The sequence below is a fragment of the Tympanuchus pallidicinctus genome, unplaced genomic scaffold, assembly GCF_026119805.1.
Source record: "Tympanuchus pallidicinctus isolate F22 unplaced genomic scaffold, pur_lepc_1.0 scaffold2, whole genome shotgun sequence".
Classification (NCBI taxonomy): domain Eukaryota; kingdom Metazoa; phylum Chordata; class Aves; order Galliformes; family Phasianidae; genus Tympanuchus; species Tympanuchus pallidicinctus.
The window spans coordinates 11695150-11719217 of record NW_026294721.1 but is presented as its reverse complement, the minus strand read 5'-3'; the positions used below and the strand labels follow the sequence as shown (position 1 = coordinate 11719217).

The 24068-nt window shown below is 39.0% G+C and overlaps 2 protein-coding genes and 1 long non-coding RNA gene across 3 annotated transcripts in view; 1 reads left to right on the top strand and 2 right to left on the bottom strand.

Annotated features, from left to right (window-relative positions):
• STX18 (syntaxin 18) overlaps positions 1 to 24068 on the bottom strand; it is a 540575-nt gene that overhangs the window by 260143 nt on the left and 256364 nt on the right. The gene's annotated exons all lie outside the window — the stretch shown is intronic.
• LOC128079961 (uncharacterized) lies at positions 2263 to 19647 on the top strand. The gene is made up of 3 exons (XR_008206392.1): positions 2263 to 2376; positions 17636 to 17806; positions 19334 to 19647. It is a non-coding gene; the product is annotated as an uncharacterized LOC128079961 (long non-coding RNA).
• Positions 17128 to 22770, bottom strand: CYTL1 (cytokine like 1). Its single transcript, XM_052681686.1, has 4 exons — positions 19530 to 22770; positions 19381 to 19425; positions 17908 to 18036; positions 17128 to 17747 (listed from the first exon to the last, which is right to left on the bottom strand). Exons 1-4 carry the CDS (start codon positions 19665 to 19667, stop codon positions 17661 to 17663), a joined length of 399 nt encoding a protein of 132 aa, XP_052537646.1. The 5' UTR covers positions 19668 to 22770; the 3' UTR covers positions 17128 to 17660.

The following is a 24068-nucleotide window of genomic DNA, read 5'->3' as shown; positions in this document are numbered from 1 at the left end:
CAGATACTGGGGATAATGTGCAAAGCAAGAAAATCCCTCAGATGCCATGTCTGGTCATTCTTCTGTCTGAAGAGGGAATTAACGATAGACTTACCATAATTAACATAACCAGTTTCTTGGTAAGGGGAACTTACTGCACTTGATGCACATCTCGTTACTGCACATTTCCTACATGAGATTCCTTTTAGCCTTATACACTTTATGCCTCTCAGTCAATTTGGGATAAAGCTGAAGTGCTATTCCAAAGGTCACTTAATAACAGAGAGATAAAATATACTTGCATTTGGAGAAATTGAGACAACTTTCTGAATTCTATTTCTATCTTATAAGGAGTATCTGTCTTAGATTGCAGCTGCCACAGTGAATCAAGGGAGAGAAATTTCTTTAATAACTGAAGCAAAATCTTACTGCTTTAAGCATATTCACTGATCTCAGCTTTCTGATGGGGTCCTGATAGCTCTGGGGGGAAGGATGTTTGCACTTGCTTCTTAACTACTGTCCTTTAAAATAGCAGTAAAATCTTGCAGTTTTTAATTCATGTTTTCTGTCATGGCTATTTTTCCTTCTTGCTCCTGAACCATCCCCATGAATTATATGAGATTTGCTGTATCTCTACTCATAGAGCTTGACAGAAGTACATAGTAGTGATGTTCCATGCTACCTCATTGGATAAGGGAAGGTTATTCAGCCGCAAGGCCATGCCCTGGAGTGCAGACAGACCTAAGAGGAGGACACCATCTGCTGCAATGGCCTAACAGTCATAGAGTTTCCTTCTCTAATCATTGGGTAGACAGTTGTGACATTCAAACCAACCTTTAAATATTTGAGTACGCTTGTAGAGGAAAAAGCCTCTTGCAGCAGACTTTTTCCTCTCCAGGTAAAAGGACAGACTTTGTCCATAGCTGCCTTCACAAGTCCCAGTTATCTTGAACAAGGCCTGATACTACATACTTACAAGATGGGAGCAGTTTGCATAATCAATTGTAGTGCCATTCACACCAAAGGAAATGAGGGCTCGTAGGTACTAGCTGTAAAGCAACACAGCCATATTATGACTAAGCATCTGGTACTGCCACGGTCAAGACAACGGGTGTTTAAGTGTTGACACCAGAGTGAGCATAAATTGACTGCTTTTGGGTTGGAAATCTCTAGAGGTCCCTCCTATTCACAGTGTTGCGGATGCCAACTTCTTTGATGCACAAAGTAAGAATTTTTGCCAAACATGAGAGTCTGGATCAGGCTGAATAAGCTAAAATCTGTATTTAAAATCTTCTGGTTGAGGCTTGCTAAGATTTCTAATAAACAGTGTCTACAACAGTGACTGTGTTTCTTAAGAACTGGACATTGATGCTTACTTTAGGTCTCAAATATTTATCTGCTTTTTTAATGACGCATTATACTCAAGCAAATTTGTAGATTTCTTTTGATGAGGTGAATTCCACTTTTCATTACTGACAGCCTGGATGCAGTAGATATGGTAGCAGAGAAAGTGTGTTGGCTAGAAAGCTATTTTAAGTAATTTTGTAGGTTTTTACTCTTACTTAGTTTCATGAATAGGTCTAGTGAGAAGAAAAGAAGCAAAAAAACTTAGCTGCACAAAACAGTAATTTGTTTGCCTGCTTATTAGCTTTCAGCTAGAATATTAATGCAAGTTCATCACACGTAAACTGATATGGAAGGATGAAAAATCTTATGGAAAAATACACCCATTGCTTTTGAAGATTTCTTGTGTTGGGGGACCCAGAATTGGACACAGTACTCCAGGTGGGATCTCACGAGGACAGAGTAGAGGAGCAGAATCACCTTCCTCAACCTGCTGGTCACACTTTTCTCGATGCAACCCAGGGTACGGTTGGTCTTCTGGGCTGCAAGCACACATTGCTGGCTCTTCTTGAGTCTTTCATCAACAAGACACCCCCAAATCGTTCTCCTCGGGGCTACTCTCAAGCCATTCTCCACCCAGCCTGTATTTGTGCTTAGAATCAAGGCAACCTAGGAAGAGACAAGATAATGGCTCCTTAGCAGCTGATGCAGATTGCAGCTGGACTCTCCTTTTCCCACTGTCTGTGTGCTGGTCCCCTGCCACTAACATACAAGCAATTATAGGGTGAGATAGCACAGGAAAAGGAGCTGTCTGAAAATGAAAACAGAGGATGTGACAAGTGTCTGCCCAGGTGGAAAGCAACAGCTGTACTGAATCAGGTGAAATGGCCTTGAAACTAGCTCCTCCCTCTCAATTGCTTGAAATAGGTGGAGAAGAGGATTGTACTCTGTTACTGCTTGTTTTGGTATGGGAGGAGAAGCTTTGTGCACTAACATGTTCAATGTATCTGGTGTGAGAAAGGATAAGATCATGTTTGCAAACAGGTCTGTAAGGTGAGTCAGGTCTGAGACTGAGAACCTGTTTTTTTTTATGCTGAATGTTGCATTGGTTTCTAGAGCACATAATGGGGAGGATGGAAATAATTTAGGAAGCCTGAATCTAGCTACTAGGCAGGAAGAGAGTCCTTGAATGAACAAAACATGCCTACGTTATAGCTTCAGTTTCTTGTTAAATGCTGACCAGATGGTTCTAAGTGCTGGCCTGTAAACCTTTTCCCACAACAAAATCCACTGCACACAGGAACATTTGTTTGTGAACATAAGAAATTTACACTCCCTGTGGTGCCTAGCTCCTGAACTGATGGGAAACATCAGCAGTGTGGTATTAAATCTCAGCTGTGGCAGCAGTTTACCTGCAGTGCTGTTACCACTGAACTGTGAATGAAGTGATGTGCTCCACCTGGTACCAACAAGGAACAGCCCACTAGTCATATTCACCTCATATACGCTTCTATTTTGATTGCCCAACATCTGGAATATTGCTTTATTCCCCATAGCCTGACAAGGAGTTAAATTACTTTACTTTGTAAACAGAGGCAAGGTATTGTGTCTGAAGGAAATGCAGACTTTCAAGGTAAACTCGCATTCCTGGAAGATATGTGCTCCATAAACGTTTCTGGAAAGCTTTTCTCACCTGTGAGGCTGTGGATCTGACTTTCTCTGTGCAAATCAGTGGCAGATTCAGTGGATTGTCTTGTGTCCACGGTCTTCCACCTTAAATGATGTATCTATCCTTTCTGAAAGTATCCCCACATAAGGAGGGACAAAGACACTTTCAGTTACTGAAGCTTTAACATGCAGCTCCAGTGAGAACAGAGCAGGGTTTCAGAATTGCTGCACAAATGCTCCTATTGCAAACTGTCATTTGCTTGCTGGGGTTGCGCTTACCAAAGAGCCTGGAGGAGAGAAAGAAGATAAAGGAAGGCAGAATAAGAACTGATTCACTTCTTCCAGTCTGCCTGCACTGGCAGTCTTTGGATTTGAAGGGAAATAAAAGGGTGGTAATTCTTATTTTAAATTAAGAAAATTAAGTTTTCAGTGGTCTATGCTAGTGAATAATGTGAAAGGCTAAAATCCTAATTCTAAGGGAGTAGAAATAAGTGACCTTGTTTGTTTCTCTGAGGAATAAAAGTCATTGTGACTTTCAAGAAAACAGAATTACTTTGTGGTGAAGACACTGCCCATTTTGGGTATATTTCAACTGGAACAGCTGCAGGATTTTCCTTGATGATACAGGTCTGCACAGCACTGATTGCCCTAGAGACCTTTTTCAAACGAAGTTGCTAAGATCGTACTTACATTCTTCCAAAGATCTTTCTTCATTGATTTAAAAGTTAAATTTTAATATCTAAGTTAAACTTTAATATCTTCAAAGATCAATTCCATAGGATATATTCATCAAAAAGGGAAAAAAACAAAAACACCACAGCTTTATGGCTGAGAATAAAATATGGTTAGCTTTAATGGTTTTATTTTATTTTGATTAAAATCTGCAGGCACCTTATAAGTTTGATAATGCTGAAGGGACTGGCTGTTCTTTGCTAGAGCAGAGTTAAACCTCAAAATCAGGCTAGCCTGTGAATGCAACCAAAGCACCTTATTTCAGGTCTAATAGGGTTTGTTGCTTGTTTTCATGTTTCTTTGTGACCCAAATCCCTTTTGAGATGCAGTCTGAACCTAGTGATAACAGGTTATAAATCTATTTTAATTAAAAGTAGAGTCACAATCCCCTAAAGCAAGACAATAAACTCTCACACTGAGAATAAGCTGACCAGATTTCTGGATGACAAATCTAGGATACTGTGGAGCAGGTGCTGTGATCCCTTATCAGAGGTTGAAGGAAGTACGTTGTGCTGATGACAGAAAAGATTTATTATAGTTCTGTTTTATAAGTAAGCACTAATATCAGCATACAGTATGAATGTATAGGATATAATTGTATATTTTTAGATTCCAGAATCTAAGGTGAATACTAAGAAACTCCAGTTTTCTGCAGCTATCTCTCTACAGAGTATCAGAGATGCAGCTCATTTAGAGATCTATTCGTATACTTGGTAAATGTGTCAAATACCATTACGAGATCCACTCATAGCATTAGGTAATCTGGTGTGTTAAGACAGTTTGGACAGTGTCCCTCAAGATACAATCCCTCCAATTGAACAAGAAAGGATATTGATGCTGCAAATTGTGGCTGTGCCTAGGCATGGTTTTATAGGAATTATCTTTCCTTCACGAGATCTTACTGGCATCTGTCAGGTATGTGCAGACCTACTTCCAGCTTAACCCTGGCTTGTTGAATAGACAATTATTGGAGTTGTTTTCCTGCTCACCTAGATTTTATTTTTTAGAGAAGATTTCCCCCTTCCCAACTTCAAGATTTGTCCCTGTCACCCATTGGTTAATACAAAGGTACTGCTGTTTTCTTTCTCTTTGTCTAGCCTTTGATAGTCTGAGATATTAAAAAAAAAAAAAAGTACGTTTTCATTTTTCTGTCAAGTGAGTATATGGATCTGCAAGCCATGAGAAGTTTCTTCCAAATAATGACAGCAATTTCACAAATCAAGATATTCAGTAAGCAAAGTACCCAGTGATGCGTACAACTTCATAAATTCTGAAACCAGAACAGGACTGTTTCAGGTCATTATTTTGGGGTAGAAAAATAAAAATGGAAGCTCTATGTTGCAGAACTACAGTCATTCAATAACAACTCTCTTTTCTAGGATAAGATTCTCAGCTTTGCTGCTGATGTACAGTTTTCAAAGTGGGATTCCTCTCTTCTTTTTTAAATTTCCTTGTACATGCTGAAACCAATTAATGAAGAGGAATTATGCTTTAAAAGAGAATTGCTGTGATGCTCGGGAATCTGTGAACTGTTCTCAGTTGAGTTGTTGCAATTTAAACTTTGCGAAATTTATCTTTGATAATTACATTTGTAGGAAGCTCAAGTTGCTCAGTTTTATGTGTTCCAGTTTGGTTTTTTCTTTTCCTTTTTACAAAAGTGCTTTTCACTATATCCATCTAAATTATTTCATTGCCAGACTCATTTAGACTTTGGCCTGGCCCTTGTACATTTTCCAAATTCAAAGGAAACAGGACCTCCAGGTTATGTAGGAACAAGCATGATGCCCATGGAAGGATTGATTTGAAAGTAACTAAAGAAAGAAGATTAGCAAGAAGTTTCCTGTCTGGGTCTTCACATAATTTGGTCTAGGGTCTTCCCCTTGCCTCTTGTGATGCTAGATAAAGCACCTTTGTTTTTCATTTTAGTTTTCTCTGCTGTGCTATGGCTTTATTTTTGTGTCCTCTACTGCTGATGTCTGACTCGATGAGGTGATTGAATGTTGTGTTTATGGGTATAGTTAAAAAACTGTAAGTTTGGGATATTCATTCCAAAAGTTCCAGTATTCTGGGATGGGGGAGAGTAGAAGAGGGAGGGAAAGCTATTGAACTTATGTGGTAACTGGGCACTAAATTGCCCTCTTCATTATTTTCCAAATGTGACCTCCTGGGGTTAGATTTCCTCATTTTCAGAAAGTAAACTTCATGGGGAAGTTCTAAAGCCAAAATCAATCAATTCATTAGTTTTTATTAGATAAAATGTTATATGTATTAATTACACAGCATATCATTAGGTAAAATATGGCCTAAACATAAGTTATAACATAAGTTGATCTAATAGAAAGTGGGACTCTGTTGATATTATGGGCACTATCTGTTAGAGTTACTGTCATGCGAATGCCCTGTTTCTTGTCACACTTTTTTTTTTTTGCTAGAACACAAAATATTCTTTAAATCCTTCTAAACTGTTTTTTTCTTTTGTGTACAGTGGGTATCAACTTTATTCATGATTTCCTGTCAGTTTCAATTGTACTGATCCAATTTTTCAGGCACTTGTGCCCAGTTATCTCCAAGATATGAGAGTTTATCCTCTGGAGAACTTGATGTTTAGGCATATTGGGTAAGTTTTAGATTTAAGTTAATATCTTGAATTGAAACAAATCAAATGAAGTTCTTCGTGCCTAAATATCTGCAAGGTATGGTTCAGCTGGGTGATTACTCTAATGTATTCCTCAATGCTGTGTTGGTAGTGCACATAAAGGTTAATTTATGGATAGGTCTTTGTAAGATTTCAATTAGTATTTGTGCACTTAGAGAAGTAGGTCTTGATTTCCCTTGATATAAAGAGATTCATATCCTCCAGGTGAACACCTTACGTAAGCTTGCTGTTATAATTCTTTTACTGGAACAGCGTGAACCGTTGCTGTTAATAAGGGGATTAAGTAAATAGGCTACATTGCTTGGGAACAAATTTCCCTTCCAAACTTTCCGTAGATTGGAATATCCAGCTTGCAGCTTGTTTTCGAATTGTATTTAAATCCATTCTTGTTCAGTGCAATGGTTAGATAGACAGTCATTAAATCTATATTTATCTAATTTAACTGAGACCATTGTCACTGACCAAGTTGGTGATAGGTGACAACAGTCCAGTGAGCCATTAAATTGTTGCATTTCCTATGGAGATAAGAAATATTTGTTGATCAACAAATTGTTCCTATTTATAAGGGAAAAGATACAGTGTGGGTTTTAGGCACATCAGAATGCTTTTTGCACCTCTTCACATCATCCTGCTCTGTCAAGAAGCAATGGTGTTTCTACAGTTGATACAATCTCTTTGCAAAGACTCAGTTAGAAATTTAATTAAAAAAGGAGAGAAAAGAAAATTTCTTCTCTGGAGGAATATTCTGTGAATTTGTGGTCACAGAACAGAAGCAAAAAGGAAGAATCAGGCATGGGAAGGCACTAGCTCCCAAAATGATGGTTATTCTAAGGCTTTTTCCATACTATCATCTACTCTTGCACAATACTGGTGGGTTTTTTTGTTTGTTTGTTTTTTCCTTTTTCAGGGAAGATGACTGTCACCAAGATAACAAATATTATTCAGGATTTTCCCCCTCCTCCTGTTTGCAAGTGTAAAAATTTAGAAAGGGTTCTTGTAAATGGAAAATTCCAGCAAATGTTTTAAAAATTGTCCTGCTTACTGCTGAAACTCCTCTTTTGAACAAGTCTATGTTTAATCTATCATAGAAGCTAATAGTTTAGGGAAAAAATGTTGCAATAATAAAAACCACTGTACTTTAGTCTGTTACGTAAGACTTGAATGCAGTCAAGATCCTTCCCTTCTGAGAAACAAACATACCTTTCATATAATTTTGGTAAAAATCCATTAGCCTATGTTCCTTTAGTGCTGCTGAATAGGAATACATGCCTGCAAAACCACATATAATTGCAGGATCACAGAACAGTTTAGATTTGGAGAAAGTCTAAGCAGGTCTTCAACCTGCTTGAAGAGAAGTCAAATATAACATGTTGCTCAGGATCTTGTTATTTGCATTTTAAATATCTACAAAGACAGGCACTCCACAGCCTCTCTGAGCAAGCTATTCCAGTATCAAACCTGGTCCTGGACACCTCTAGGGATGGAACATTCACAGTGTCTCTGGGCAGCCTGTTCCAGCACCTTACCTCTGTAAAGAACTTCCCCCGATATACAATCTACACCTTCCCTCCTTGTGCTGGGTGACCTTTGTGAGGGTCTGACTACCTTCACAATGAGAGTTTCTCCCTGCTATGGCCCTTATGTTTCAAATAAAATTTCCTATGTTTCAGTTTATATCTATTATCTCTTGTCCAGTCACTGGACACCACTGAGAAGACTGGCTCTATCACCTTTATCTGTCAAGTGTTCAGATGCACTGAAAATGTTGGCCCTGAGTATTCTCTTCGGGCTAAACTGCTCCAGCTCTCTCTGTTTTCTGCATATCAGATGCTCTAAATCCTTAACCATCTTTGTGACCCTTTGCTGTACTTGCTCTAGTATTGTATTGCCTTGTACTGGGAAATCTAGCACTCCGAATGAGTCTCATCAGTGCTGAACAGAAGGAAATATTCTTCATAACCATTTAAGTATATCAGATAGTGGCTCTACAATGACATCAACCTTCAGCATTTTTCAGCGCAACATGCCAGGCCCTGCGAGCATGTATATGTCCAGGTTGTTTAAATGTTCCTTATATGACCTTTCTCGGTATGTCTTCCTTGCTTCAGACTTTCCCACTAGTTTGCAAGGGCTGGGATTCCTAAAGGTGGATCTTGCCAGTAGACATAGGAGTGAAAAAAGGAGTGTCATGGTTATTACTGGTTTTTGTCATAAGGTCTCCTTCTATCAATGGACCCATGTTATTGGATGTACTTGTAGAAGCCCTTAGTGTCTGTTGGGAATTCAGCTCCAGGTGGGCTTTGACTTACCTACCCATATCCCAGTGTGATCAGATATTGTCTTTCCATATTTCTCCCAGATCATTTGACTGATTCCACATCTAGTGTGCTTCCTTTTCATATCAGAGTTTTGCCAGCAGCTCCTTGTTCAGTTATGTACACTTCTTAGCACTCTGCTTTACTTTCTGTGCAGGTAATGGTATCTTTGAAAAGAAAGGAATACGGGGAATGTAATTTCAGGGGAGTAGATTTACTATCTACAGCTTCCTTAATACAATGGACTATTTATAAGTCATATCTTGGGAGTTTGATTTATGGGAATTGACTGAAAGAATAAATGAACACAGTTTTTATGAGGTGAACTGTTTTCTGCACCTTTGGAATGAGTTTATCTCCTGAAGTTCGTGCTTCTTCCAGCAAAGATAAATTAAACCTGGCAATAAACCTTTCATATTCCAGGCTAACAGAGACAAAGCTGATCCTCTTGCCTTCTTGTATTACGGCAATCTTTCTCCAATTTATCCCAAACTATCTCCAGCATCAAGTACCATCAAACTGTGTCTGGATATTGTTAATAATAAACTCTGAGTCAGCTGTAGAGAGGCAGATTTCGGAATCAATGAAGCTAAGTGGAGTGGGGAAGAGAGAAATAATCCCCTCAGCAGCTTTCTGAATTGCATTCTGAGATGCTACTGGAAGTCATAAATTTGTGGAGAGTTGAAAAGCAAAAATGGTGAAATGCCAACAGCTTAACTGTGAAGTGTGCTTGAACCAATCAGTGCAGTTAGTTAAGGGGCCAAAGTTTACAGCAAAAGCTAACATGAAAATTGTGATATATTATCAGTTTCACTGTTTTCACCATAAATGTGGTATTAAAACTTTTACATAGCATTTAGCCGGTTTCAAAAAAGTGATAGCGATGTTTCAGCAGGTTGTTTTTTTTCGACCAGCTCAATGACTCTGCAGTTAACATTTATTGAAAATGTTTTTTCCTTTCCTTCATTTTTGAATTGTAATTCTGGTCCCTGATCCTGGCAGGACTCTTGACTTTCACTGGGTGTCCAGTATCTATGAAGTTTCATGTAACTGTCCAGATAAAAGAGTATAATTTTGGGTCCTTATCATAAACTCTAGCTTAATGTCTGATCAAGAATTTGCAGTGTTTATGGAAGCACTTGCATCATACAGTCTCAGCGGTGGTGGCTGCAGAATCTTTGCCCTAGAAATCACTTTACCCTAACAGATGCAGGTTAGAGTTCTGTTAATTTCTGCAGAATTTCAGTTTGTTTTAGGAATCCAAAAATGTTTTTAAGTTTCTTGTTGAATTTTGGATGATATTATTTCCAAAAAGCCATATGCATAATGTTTACAGTTTATTGTGACCTTTATATTCTCTTTTAACAATTGAGTTCTTGTTTTTCAGTATCATGTGTCCCATACGAGCCAAAGAAAGATATGAGTTATAGAGAATAGAGCAGCCTTTCATTGACTTGACAAGAGCTTCATCAGAGAGGAAATACTTTAAACCTGTTCTGGCGTTAGTATCAGGAATCCATTTTAAATCTGAACTACAAATCTAGCTTTGGTCAAAAGCTTGCCAGGCACAATGAAATACAGATCCATTTGATTGCTGTGTAAAATGCTGGTTGTCAGTAAATCTGAGAGCTACTCCTAGGCTGTGTGGGGATGTATGACTAAAGGCTGTGATCAGAGTGCTGGAGGAGAAGGCTTGAAAGACATGTGCGTTATTTTTGGCATTATCATCAGTTTGATTTCTCATGCTAAGCAAGCTGGCTTTGCTACAGTGCTCATATGTAGATCCCCAAAACTGCATTTAAATAACTAAATAAGCAGTCTGATTCAGAGGCATCAATGCCTAAACTTAATAATCTCTTTCTGAGTTGTCAGAGGTGTTATGAGGTGTAATTAATACACATAAAGCACTTCACAGTCTTTTCTTTACCTGTCTGCATCTTTATCCAGATTTTTATGCCATGCTGATGAAAGATTCAAAGTTGAAAGTAATTATTATGTGTATGCAGAGATGACTGAGAAGGCCTAATAACATAATTACCCTTATCAATAGATTTTCTTGAGTGCAACTCTTTGTTGTCTTCCTTTGAAGACAGTCATGATTAGAAATGATTCTATTTGCATAATTTCTGAAAGAGGCTGTTTTGTGAGAATGTGAGTGATAAAATGTCATTACAGGAATCTGGATCAAGTCTGGTGCATTTGCAGTTGATTGAGGAAAACTGTTCTGCAGAAACGGAATCATCTTTCTTTGAAGGAACAAAGCTACAGTTCACTTCAGCTTGGCTCTTCCTCCTTCCCATTCTCATTTCTTTCACCTGTTCAACCAAGGTGACCAAGTGACCACTGAGATCACCTAAAAACTTCTGACTGAAGGTCAGCAAAAAGTTGAGGATTCTGTTGGGTTTATCGCAGGCCAGGAAAGAAGTCTATTCTATTATTCTGCATGACGCCACGTGGTATGGGATATCCCTTTGGACAGTTTAGGACCAGCCACTGGTTCTGCACTCTCCCATCTCCTGTACCCCTCAGCTCCCCTCATTGGCAGAACAATATGAGAAGCTGAAAAGTGCTTGGCTTTGTGCAGCATTGCTCATCAACAACTGAGACATTGATGTGTTATCAATATTATTCTTATCCCAAATCTAAAACAGAGCTAAAATCAGGCACTGTGAAGAAAATTAATTTCATCTCAACTGAAACCACAGCATGAGTGAAGAAAGCCATAGATGAAGCCACTGTCTGCTGCACTCCTAGAAGAGGCTATGGCTTAGCCCAGATCCTGAGGGTTGTAGTTGGTCATAGGTTAGGGTCAGGCTGTATAACCCAGTTCTGTGCAAAGGCCAAACAAAAAGTAATTGCTACAAGTTTTAGTTAGCTACTGAGTTAATGGAGCCTACCTCATAGCTCTTCTTTAAAAACCAAAAAAAAAAAATATCCAACTGACTTAGGTCTGCCCCACCACATGGAAATAACTTATAGTATGTTATTAATGTTTCAGAGGAGGAAACTAAGATAAATATTAGACATCACAGCAATTAAAAGATGAACAGGGCTGCTCATGATTATAACAAGCAAATTCCCATGCATATAGCTAATGACTGGAGTTATAAGCCAGGACACAGTTCCTATCCAGTAGAACGGGGAGGTTACTAAAACAGCCTGAGTGTATCCCTTTGCTTCCTTGGACAGGACTTTATGTCCTGATCAAGGAAAATTTTTTGATAAACAGCCTGCTTTTTCCAACTCACATATTCGGTCTAGCTATCATAAGAAAAGAGCAATAGACAAGCAGTTACTGGACCTCAGAGAACTTCAAAGTTGAGGAGAAATAGTTTAATTTTCTGCAAATGCAGGAAAAGCTTACTCTGTATTGAGCAGCAGTAAATAATACTGACCAACAAACAAACAGTAAATGTGACCTCCAGAAATATTTTAACTTCCTAGGTGACTGGAAGTACTTCTAGTTGAAGTGCTAAACATTGCATATACACTTACCTTTCCTTCAGTAGGCATAGCACACTTCTGATTTATTTACCTAGTACTTTTCTCAAGCAAAATTTGTACAGAAACTGGTCAGGTTTGGAATCCATTTCCTGGATTCTTTTATATTATTTTTGAAATAAATCACAAAACCTGAAGTGTGTTAATAGTCTGAAAAACAGATTTATTCCCCCCAGAAGAACAACTGAACTGTTATGTTTCAAAATCAGTCTGTTATCCATTTGTTCAAATACTGCTAGGAACATTTCCAGGTATTGAAACATGCCTGTCCATACTGGGAAATTGTTAGAACACTACTGTGTGCATTTTTTTTATCTCAGGTTGCTGCCATTCTTCCAAACTATTTTGGATGCAATTGAGGAGATAGCATGTACCAGAATCCATTGCCAAAGGCAATTTGGCCACTTCCACCCCAAGTAGAAAAGTTATTTAGCAGTTAGTATGTGAACTGTTTCTTGTCAGCAAGTGTGAGAGAAAGACAAGAAAACACTTAATGTATGGGTCTAAAAGTAACGTCACATCTCTAGCTGTGCTATGGCTTGATTTTTCTTTTTTCTTTTTTTTTTTTTTTTTTTTTGACAGGATTTGGCAGCCTGGGAGCTGAGGCAGTGTCCTAGGAGGAAGGTAGCATGCATCTGAATCACTCTGTAAAGTGAATCATTCCCTAAATTTAATGCAGCAAATGTGATTCCCCATCACATAGTCTATTCAAAAACTACCACTGACTGTAGTGTGGGCTTTATACTATATACCGGTATCTAAAGCTTTTTTGCTTCATTTTAGTGCAGTGAAACCAATTTGTACTCTAATGTTGTACATTCATTTCAAAATTTAAGCAGTGTAACAGTGTCTCTAGGTTTTTCAAAATGAATATTCTGTATTTTTCAATTGTTAGAACATTATTGATTAATCTTTCTGTGCTACTTGGCCATTGATAAAGCTGCAGGTGGATTTACATATTTAAATCTGAGCACTGTAAAGTACAGAGCTTAAATTTTTGTAAGGTAACTTTGTGTTTGTTGCAATGCTAATGTCTTGTACTTCTGGAAAAGGTGCTGGCATCCCATTTGCTCCACCCATAGATGCCATGTATGTCCTGAAAGGTGGAATGGACTACCGGTCTCTCTTAAATCTGTTGTTCGGGCAAAATAACACCCCTCTCCAAAAGAAGTGCATGTTAAAATGTTGGATTCATCCCCACTGCTTTCCTGTTCTCTCTTAAAAATAAATAAGTTATGTAACTTGATATTTATTCTGTACTCTACTAATTAGTAGCAAATTTGATGTTATCTGCGAAAAGGCTGTAAAACCTTGTCAGCTTGATGGCTGCCGCCTTTTCTGACTTGGGGCAGAAATTGGGTGTCAGATATTTGCTAGCTCCCAGCCCTTGTCTAGCTTCACCAAAACCTAGTGCATGAGCAGATGTGCCTCCTTAAGGAAAGCCCATGTGATCAAGACTGGTAAAGAGAAGATGGCACATGAATTTCTTCTAGTAAAATCCACAGTAAAATACTATGGCAACATTGGAAATTAATGTCTTTACTCAGTTTTTTTGTCCCCAAACCTGCAATTTTCACCTCGTTAAGATTCAATATGACTGACTACTCTCTCCAACAAACCTCCTAAGGTAATGACAATAGAGCAGATGCTTTATTTTTCTACAGTTCCTCTCTATTCTCATACAACTAGTGCAATTTGTTAATGATGTGTTTTTTTAGTAGTAGTCTACCCAAACTAGGCAAGAAGCCATGTGGCAAATTACAGCAAATATGTATTCCTTAATTCCTTTGTGGTCTCTGTCTTAGCTGGAGCTCTCAGGAGCATAGACTGTTGTGATGTGGGAGTGTATGTTCAGCTGTGTGGATGACTCCACTGCCTCTCGTATACCTGGCGAAAAGGTAAAATTACTGGCTTGCTGGAAGGAAGTAGTGCTGGATTTCTTGTCAAACTACAAGTGGATTACTTCTGTTTATCAGTGCTGTTTTTTTGTTTTTTTTTTTTTCTTACATTGTGCAAAATAGAAAAAGATACTATTTGTGAAAAGGGTTCATCTAGTCACAAATCTCATTAAGACTGAGTGACAGCAGACTGCTGTGAACTGAAAGAGCATAATTCTTCTTTCAGCACATTTCCCATTAAAAAAATGACATGCAAGATATGGGAAGAATGGGAAGAAGTGTAAACTATGAGGAATATACTTGATCTAAAAGTAAACCAGAGATCAGATAAATCTTGATTCTGGGAATAAAATGGACGTGTACAAATGGAGGATAGGCTTTTTCAGGCTTCTCAGGAATTTACAGTCTCTAAAGTGCCTAGGTGCTTTTATTAACTTCTATAGAAGTAGGATGTAACTGTATAGAACTGAGCTGTTGGTGAATAACCACATAGGACTGTGTTGAAATGATGTGTCCTGTCAGTATTGAAGAGGCTAAAGTTACTAACCAAAGAAGTGCCATGGATACCTGATCAGACATTAGCCAAGGTCCAACTCTGGAGGCAGACTTGTGTGGACCTCTGAGGGGAAGGAAACATGCAGTTTACTTGCCAAGCCACAATGCTAGCTTTATAACAGGCCTGTGTTTAAAACCTGTGACAGTTGGAAGTGGGAAAACAGCCAAAAATTAACAGCTTTTGCTGCCTGCTGCCAGCTTCCAGGCATGAGAACTGGTCCCTGTATCAGCTCTGCAATGCCATGGCCTTTGGTGGCCATACTGCATGTACAGCTGTGACCCTCTTTGTAAAGAGGTATGACATGCAGAGGCTGTGATGTGGTTCTGGTGTGTGTATGGTAGTGTGCAGGCTCTGGTACTTTTCCAACATCGCTTGTTTCCAAGCAATGAGCTTGGGAGCTCCTGGTTAGAGGGAGGAAAAGCTTGAATGCTGAGTGATTTAAGTCCACCTGCATTTCTCCTTGAGCCAAGGTACTTACGCATTCTGTATATGGTTACCAGGCTCCCTGCCAACTTGTTAATAGGAGTTCTTGTTCCAGGGCATGGTTGCTGCTAAAGGAGTTGGCCTTGGAAATGTCCAAATGATGCAGAAAAAAAAGAAATTCATATCTCTTGAGTGCACAGGATCTTGTCAGAGTTTGCTGGCTTGGTGAGGAGACGAATCCTACAAGGCAAGCCAAGCTACGATTTTTCTGAGAATTGAACTATCCAAGCTGTTGCCCTTCTTTGAATTCAGTCTGGTGCTAGATCAGACTGCTGAGCTACTACTGTCTCTTACCCTGTGGCAACAGAGAAACGTGAGTGAGTAGGAAACCTGTGAGCTGCCCAGGAGCATCTAGAGGCTTGGAAGGGCTAGTGTAAGAGGACTTCAACTCTGAGAAAGAAGTACAAAGTTGGATGGGCACATTCCTTGATCCTACAGTTACAAGTGAAACAAACTGGAAAGGAAGGGGCTTTTTTTCTTCCCTCAGCATCTCTCCTAGATTCAGTGCTTCTCTCCCTTAGTCTGTGTTTCAGTGACAAAGTCAAATGTTCCAGGTTCAGTGGAATGGAAATTTCTGCAATGGCTTCAGGATTAATTCGTCTGGGATCAGTTTCTTCTAAATGTAATAGATCTTCTGTTCATGAATGGAATGGAACAGAGTGGAATGGAATAGAATATTGGGTTAATATATTCAGTTAGCAAAGGAACATTTAAACACAGCCATGTTCTCCTTCTTTGGAGCCCAGGAAGAAATTTTGATTTCATTTGAGATTTCTTTTTCCTTCTTTGGACTCCTTAAATTTGCGTCAAAAAATATGTTTTCTGTTACATGGAAAATATCATATCATCTATATTAAAATGTGAGTGTTCCTGAGAGCTTTCTTCACACCAGAAATATTTATTTTCAAAATGAGTGAATTGAGGTATGAAGACATTGCATGAAGTAGTCCAAAGCATAAATACTGAATAGGTGTCTACTGATTTTCACGTTTTATTCCTTCATGCTTCCTTTCTTCACTGAAAATGAATCAAATGGCCATGGACTGACTTTTAGCAAAAGTGTAGATCTCTCTGCATGGTATTTCTCCATAACAGAGCAAAGAAAAGAGGATTAATTTATATGAATCCATATCTGCTTCTGATATAGAGATAAGATGGGGTATAAAGCTGAATAGTTCAGGTAATTTGTAACAGGACTATGGTGAAACCACAAAACTAGCTAAAAAAAACTGTTAAATAATGTTGGATTTACATTGTTTTATTGAAATAAAAAAACAAAACAAAATTTTCTTTTTTCCCTCCATGCACACATTTTCTTCTTCCATTAAATCAACTGATTCTTTCCCTGAAGGTTGTCAGTCATTTTTGTTTCGTAGCTTCAGATGTTCACTGGCATGGTAGAAGATGACAGATCAGTACCTGTCACATAATTCAATAATCTTACAGAGGATATATTTTTTTTTAAATAAAATGTACTGAGACCACTGAGCAAGTCAGAATGATGGGCAATGCTACAGAGGAATAACCAGACAATACTGTACAGGAGAGAGAGGAATTGTTTGTAGAGAAGAAAGCAGGGATGGCTGGGCTGGCTGACCTTGGATGTCTTTTCCAACCTTGTTGATCTGTGATTTGGAAATTTTATTGATCTTAGTATCTCATTATGTGAGTTGAGCCTTGGAAACCGAACAGTCTGTCTAAACACTGAAGAAGCTTTCTAAGCCTCAGAGCTTACATTCTCACAGAACAAACAGTATTTAAAAAATAATCTGCTAATTTTGTTAAGAAAATGGTTTGCTGAAAGAAAAAATCTCCCAGTAGAGACTTTTGCATTGCCAAATCATGCAGACACAGCTAAGTTTGCATGGCTGTGGAAATGAAGCTAAAGATGGGTTGTGCTGTGAAAAGCAACTTGCAAGTGGCTGTGAGAAGTTTGAAAGAATGACTCCTTTTGGTGTGTCTTGAAAGACATGCTGTAACACAAGCATGGTTTTTTATTTAATTTTTCACTCAGGCAAGATACTTTCACTTCTATTCTTACAAGTCTGATATCAAACGTTACCAGCATACATATATGATCCATACAGTTAGAGAGAAGTCTGTCAGCACAGAATTACATTTCTATCAAATGTTTTAAGAAAAACAAAGTCTCTTTCATGTCAATCTAATAAAATAACTTCTTAGGATAGAATACAGAAAATGTAGTACGATCTAGTTATTCATAGAAGAGTTTAAAAATCTAGTACCTAGTGTTTAAACAAAACGTACTTTATACATTTGGCTAAGCTGAAATATCATACCTTGCCAAATAAAAAACTGCTTTCTAACCATAGTTTTCCTAGCAGCTCTGCAGGTATGTAAGGCATGCGGTTCATTTCCTGCCAAGGCTGAGAAAAATGGGTAGGTCTGAGACAATATTACTAGTGTGCTCAAAAAAGGTCTAATGCTGTAGCTGACAGTGTTATATGCATCTTGACTCCTGGTCTCCTTGAAAATTTCCCAGGTACAACTTTGGGGCTGACTCCATTTTAGCTGTCAATATCTTCAGAGGACTCAATGGAAGATTGGATGGGACTTTCCAGAGCATTACAGTCATCAGTAAGGAATGCCAAGTCCTGGAGAAACAAGAGTGATGGCTGATGTTATAAGAAGGAAGACAGAGGATAGTGCAAATGTAAGTAAGTCAGGCCTTGATTCACTTTTGCTGAAGTCAGGAGGTAGGATAAAGATAGAGGGAGCTGAACACTGTGTCCCTGTTGATGCATCCTGACTCACCCTCCTGCAGTAGGAGATCATAATGGTGTACAGGCTCCGGGCTTTTTCCTTCAGCTCACTCACTTCCAGCACTCTTTCACATCTGGGGTAGGCCACAAAGTCACGCAGTTTTGTCAGCACACAGTAATTCTGCAAAGAGTGCAAAAGAAGCATTTGTAACAGTGCACAAATGCAGATTTATGTCCCTTTCCACCACTTAACAAAATTCTTATTGCCTCTGTGGGAGCCCTGAATTCCTACCTCTGTGTCTATGTGATTTATGTAACCTTTAGTGTGGGAAATTAACTTTCAATATGTCATAACAAAGGCGTTTGGTCCAAATAAGCGCTCAGAAAATTTTGCAGGCGCAGTCCTGGTTTGCCAGCTTCCCACATGCTTTGGGAGCTGGCAGTGCCAAAACAGTAAAATCTGTTCCTGTAGCTGGTGGGGCTATGTAAAAAAAAAAAAGAAAAAAAAAAGAAAAAAAAAAAAAGGTGTACTGTTTCACTGTCTCTCTTTTAAGAGAGTGCCTAGTTTTGCTAGTGAACAAGATAATCAAGGATTTATGACACAATTCCTCCGTTCCCATACAAAAAGCAATTACTTTTTCTGGATCATTTTATCTCACAACTTGCGTTATTAAAGCAAAGCATGGAAAACATTAATTTCACAGCATCCTAGTACAGCAGATAAATAAATATTCCAGCTCTTGTTATAAAGCACGGGAAACTGATGCACTGGGATCACGCTGCTCAGCCTTTCTGTTGAGGAAAGGTGCTAGCAGCTGTAGAGGTAGGTTCTGAAGGGATCTCACTTGCAATGCCTGACAGTGTAATTGCTTCCAGCAGAATGTGTCAGGCATTTTTTGTTGATTGTTTTGTTTTGGTTTTTTTACTTGTTAGTTGTTCAGGGGAACACTGAGAACAGCAGCAAAGTATGTCGGATATCCCAAATATAAAATGCATGCACAGGAGACTATTTCATCTTTGCTGGGAGATGACTTCTGTGGTCTTTCCTCTGTATTCCATAAGGATATTTTTGCTTTCTGGTTTCAACAAATGGTTATTTAAAACAGGAAAAGCCAGCAAGATATCCCTGCACTTCTGTTAATTAAGACTGTAGTGCCAGAGCCACACATGATAAAAAATGAAATTTATAGAATAAAGAATTTGTTTTGCTTTTTTCTTTAAAACAAACAAACAAACAAACAAACAACTATTATTCAAAGCTTTGCTGTGCATATTTAGCTTCTGTCACAATAAACAATGTAGAAATGGCAATCACTTCCAAACAAAATCTTAGAAGCTCCATAGGGATTTTAATAAGATTCAATGTGAGATTTATTTTTTTTCAGTCACTCATCTTTCTAGTTAGTTATGCTTTTAAAAAATAGTTTCAAACAGCTCTTCTGGTGTTAACAATCTTAAGAGTTATGCTCTCTTTTCAGTGGCTGCTTCTCCCACGCAGAAGGAAGAAGGCAATGTGAAAACTTACGTGAATGTCCAAGTACAGCCTGGGCAGCGTCTCTACACATGAGTCCTGCAGAAAAGAAGAAAGATCAGTAGCAATTTTATTTTGAGAGCTACTTGTATCAAAAGCAAGCAACCTGCAATGTCTTTGTAGGAGTTTTTAGGCTGACTAACCTTAGCCTTGGAGGTCTGCAGCTCCTTGAAGGACTCAGTGATTTCTTTGCTCAGAGATAACACCCTGGAGTAGCAAGTTGGAGGGGCTGCTCTGGCTAGCAGGGCTGCAGAGAGCAGAGCAAGCAGGCTCAGCAGCATCTTTGTCCTGGAGAGCTTGTCCAGGGGAGGAGATGAGGAAAAAATTCTTGTCAATGGCTGGGCAGCTCCTGCTAAGCGTCAGTGAATGAATTTGACAAGTCAACCCCCAGTTAAATAGTCGTCTGTATCAACGAGGGGAAAAAATGTCTGGGGGTGGTCCAAGGAGCAGCTTACTGCTGGTTTAAATTTCCTACCAACCTACAAGGCGGGGCTGCTAGCACTTTCCCCTGGAGCAGGGAAATGAGGGAACAAGGATAACAAAAACAAGCACTGCTGGCATGCTGCATTCCAGAAAGAAAACCACTGAGTGAGCTTCCCAAGCAAGAGAAATAGTGTAAGAAACAGTACAGGGTTATCAAAGGGCGAGAGGCTGTGGTCTTGTGTATGTTTTGGCATACAAGCCTCTTTTCAAGAAAGTAATTTAAAGCTGCAGGACTGCATATGGTATGTGGAGAGGCATGGAGAGGCATCCTCCGAGCGCTGTTGTCTTATGCTGACAGTGTTGATCAGACTTGCTTATCATCCTTAGCAGGCCTGAAAGGTTACTGCTATAAGAAAGACCTCTGACTGTGTATCATTTTCTCTTTTCAACCTGTGCAGACTCTCTCTATTTCTAAACCAAAGCCAACAGCGCTTGCAATGGCTACCAGAGGAGTGCTGTATATTTACACATTTGTGGTCTCAAATAGAATTAATGCATCTCTATATGGCTGTCGTAAATGTATAAACACCATTTTGCTTTCTGTGTTAGATTTATGAGACTCTGTTCCTTTATTAGATTCCAGATGGAGCTGAAACATCCAGATGCTGGGAAGCAGGCATGGGGCTGAACATATGTTGTTAAATGTTAATTGTCCTATAAAATGGAAGTACTTTTTGCTGAAGAACTGCTTATTTCACAAGTTACCCTCCCACCCCCCAAAAGAATCAGTAGAACCCAACACCTTTCAAATTGAGGTTCTAGCTTGGTACTGACCAAAATAGGAAATTATCTGATGGAGGGCACAATCCCCATGGCACTGAAATAAACTGGGAATTCTCAGTTGAAGATGAGAAAAGGGAAAATGACAAAGCATCTGTAAAATAAAGGAGCTTCCTATCAGTCACTTCGGAGAGAAAACCAGTCTTGGGAAAAAGAATTATGTATTTTGTAGAGGATTCTGACTTGAGACTACCCAAATACCTGGAAGAAACAAGGAAACAGATCTGCTTTGTACTGTCTTGTTGCATTTCTTTGCTTTTTCAAAGAAATATTTGTTTAGTAAAGTCATGTGCTCCTGAATGGTAATTTGCTAAATACCTTGTGAGGATAGAAAAATTTCAACTGCTGGGAGTCCCAACAGTGAGAATTTAGGGTTGCCTTTGGAAAATGGGTTGTTGGGTTTTATTTTTAGTTTTTTTATTTTAGGAAATGGAGTTGTTTAGAAAAGTGAATGAAGAGCCAAGATGAAGCTGGAAAACCTTCTACCTTTGAAAATAAGACGGCACACCTCAGTTGGATTGTAGTCCTAAACAAAACTGCCTCTTGCATATCCAAGGGAAGGATTCTTCTTTGTGTGAGCTTTTCCAGTAAAGAAACAGGCTCTTAATAATCATCTCCTCACTGTAAAAAGTAGCTGAGAGTGGCAGTGAAATATTATCCTCCTATCATATTCTTGTTTGGCAAGCTGCTAAAATGTAGCTGCTCTGACTGAAGAACAGATTTCTTAACAATGTAAATATTCTCTCCATGCAAGATATAAGCAATACAATACTGTTAAGGATGTTTTTGATATTATTTGCTTTGAATTTGTTTATCTATTTATTTTTTTACTTAGCGTGAGCATTATTGTTTTTCATTATATTTTACCTATACTAACATTGGTGGTGGCTCCATTTTGAGTAAAATACTGTGGATCATGCTCTAAAAGAAAGCTGTTCTGAGTGCCATTGACAAGTGGTAAAATAATTCTCCATGTCCTGTGTCTGGGCCAGATTGAGGCAGCTGAAAACTATTTAAAAGTCCCTCTTTTTAGGTTGGGCTAGTGTGAAAGGTTCCCTCAGTTATTTGAAATTACATTATAAACTGTGCTGTACTTTGGCTGCCTAAGCGGAGAGAAGCAAGTGTGCAGCATCCTACGGCCCAATACACAGCCCCATTTCCCAAGCTAGGTTGCAAGCCCTATGCCACAGGAGCCATACCTGGAGGTCCCATCCATAATCACCTGACATGGATTTCATTTCTTTCTCAGCTCTGAAGATGTTGGGTTGGATGACCTAGTTCTGATGTAGCAACGAATGGAATGGGGATGAAAGGTCTGTCACCTACCTCTCAAGCCTTGGCACTTGCAGTCCACCTAGGCCCACACACTCAGCATGCATACTTGCGAATATCTTTGTCTTGAGTGGTGAGTTTTACTGAGCCCCACGTACTTGTAGAGATGCTTTGCCACCAACAGGCAGGAAAATGATCAAGGCTTCTTGCCGAACAAGAAAATGCAATGATTCACTGAGCTACCAAGATCTTGTCCCAAAAAGCAAGCTGGATCCAGGCTTTGCCAAAACATTTAACCAGCCAACCAAATAAATAAAAGACTCTGCATTGTGAAAGGGTAAAATTGCTGGATCAATTTGCTCTGAAATTTTTGCTCAGCTGCAGCATTCCTGCCTTGTGGTTTCTCTTTGATCCCAGACAAACTAACTCAAGGAAAGCCACCCTGAGATGGACATCCATTCAAATAATTTAAAAAATGAGCTACCCTCAGAAATCTCAGGAAGAACAACTCATTTATTTTTTTTTCTTCAGGAAAGAGCTGTAAAAGAAGGACCAGGGTTTAATTTCCTCACCTAAATCTTCATGTTTCTGGGCCAGATTTCATGCATAGTTGATTCTGGCCCAGATGGGTATTTTCCAATGTCTCCTAGCTCATCAGCATTTCTGCACAGCTCAGCGTGAAGAATATGCAATTCAATTCAAAAAAGACAAAATTTCTTCTCAGTTTTCTTCTATTTGTAGCTTATCAGCTTATCCTTGATCTATGAATATGTTCAATTTATAGTCCACATACAGGCAAATAACTTGAGAAGCTCAGTGATGACTTCAAGAGAATTTGCTGGTGACATCAGGCACCTTGCACAACTCTGAACCAGCTATGCAGCTACCAGAGTCCTTTAAACTCCAGACACTTTTTGATGACTGTTTTTATCACATTTTTCACTTATGCAAAGTAGCTTATTAATTCTGGAGCATAGCATGCCTTGGGCAGAAAAGATCTTTAATGGAGTTACAACAAGCTGTTCCTCTCAAAGGCTAATGGCACCTGAGAACATAGATTCAAAATGGACATAGAAATAATCCTGAGAGCTGCAGTTAGGGAAAGGGCAAAGATCAAAACGTATTACAGCCAAAAGTTGCCTGAGGATTGCACCTATGGGGAAGTTGCTACCCACAACCCTTCCAGTCTGTGGAGTGATACTTGGGCTACTGCAGCACAGCAGGAGAAAATCTGCATCACTCCATCTCTATGGGCATCATAATGTGCACATCTCATAGTCCTTCAAGGGCTCCAAGGACTGAGGCACATACCTTCTTTCAGTTTTATCTGCTCATGAAAATTGTATCATCCCATCCTATGAGATCTACTCACAGTATGTTTATTAACTCATTCTTATAAGGAATATTCCACAGCAAAAACAGACACAGACTGAGAGACAAAATAAAATTCTATCATGACACAACTGCATACAAATCTTTTTTACTTTTTAAACAATTTTCAGGTTTGTTTTTCTCTTACTTCCAAGTTACTGAAAACTCAAACAATAATATTTTTCTAAAAGTCAAAAGTCTCGCTATGTAGGCAGAAACTCCTCCCGTGTTTGAACGGCACACCCGGACCTCCACAGACTTTTCACAAAAGCCCTTTCAAGCTACTGCTTTCCTAATATGAAAATCCACTTGTTTAATGAAAATGTTTATTTTAAAATAGTTGGGAGCTGCTGTGAGACATTTTATGAAGTCAGCTTCCTATTATATTGAAAAATAGGAAAGAAAATCAAAACAGCTCTTTACAGAGAAAGTCTTGTATACTTAGGAAGCAATTCAAAGCCCATGACTGAGCTTGCTGTTGCAGAAGATGTGCCATTTCTTGTTTCAGAGCTGAGCCGAATTTCCCTGCAAGCTGCCAGCTCACCACAAAAGAGGTGTTCACAGCCTTCTGGGAAAGCCTGGCATTTTGGTTGAGGCCTTGTCTTGCTTTTCCTGGCTTCTGCCTGTGCACTGTCCATGTTGTGCTTTGTTGTAATATCAGCACTGAATTTTGAATGCAGGTTGTGCAGCCTCTCACACTGCTGTGGTGCAGAAGGGATGGTGTGTACAGCTGTACTGCATGTCCATGCTTTGAGCTGGGATGACTCAATGAGTCT

Bases quoted from the DNA above. Each gene is read 5' to 3' on its own strand.
- CYTL1 (XM_052681686.1), bottom strand. From the start codon at position 19,667: ATGCTGCTGAGCCTGCTTGCTCTGCTCTCTGCAGCCCTGCTAGCCAGA. The intron at 19,426-19,529 runs GTTAGTCAGCCT...TCTTTTCTGCAG, and splicing joins TGCAGACCTCCAAGGCTAAG to GACTCATGTGTAGAGACGCT. The intron at 17,748-17,907 runs GTGAGTCAGGAT...TTGTTTCTCCAG, and splicing joins TGATCTCCTACTGCAGGAGG to GACTTGGCATTCCTTACTGA.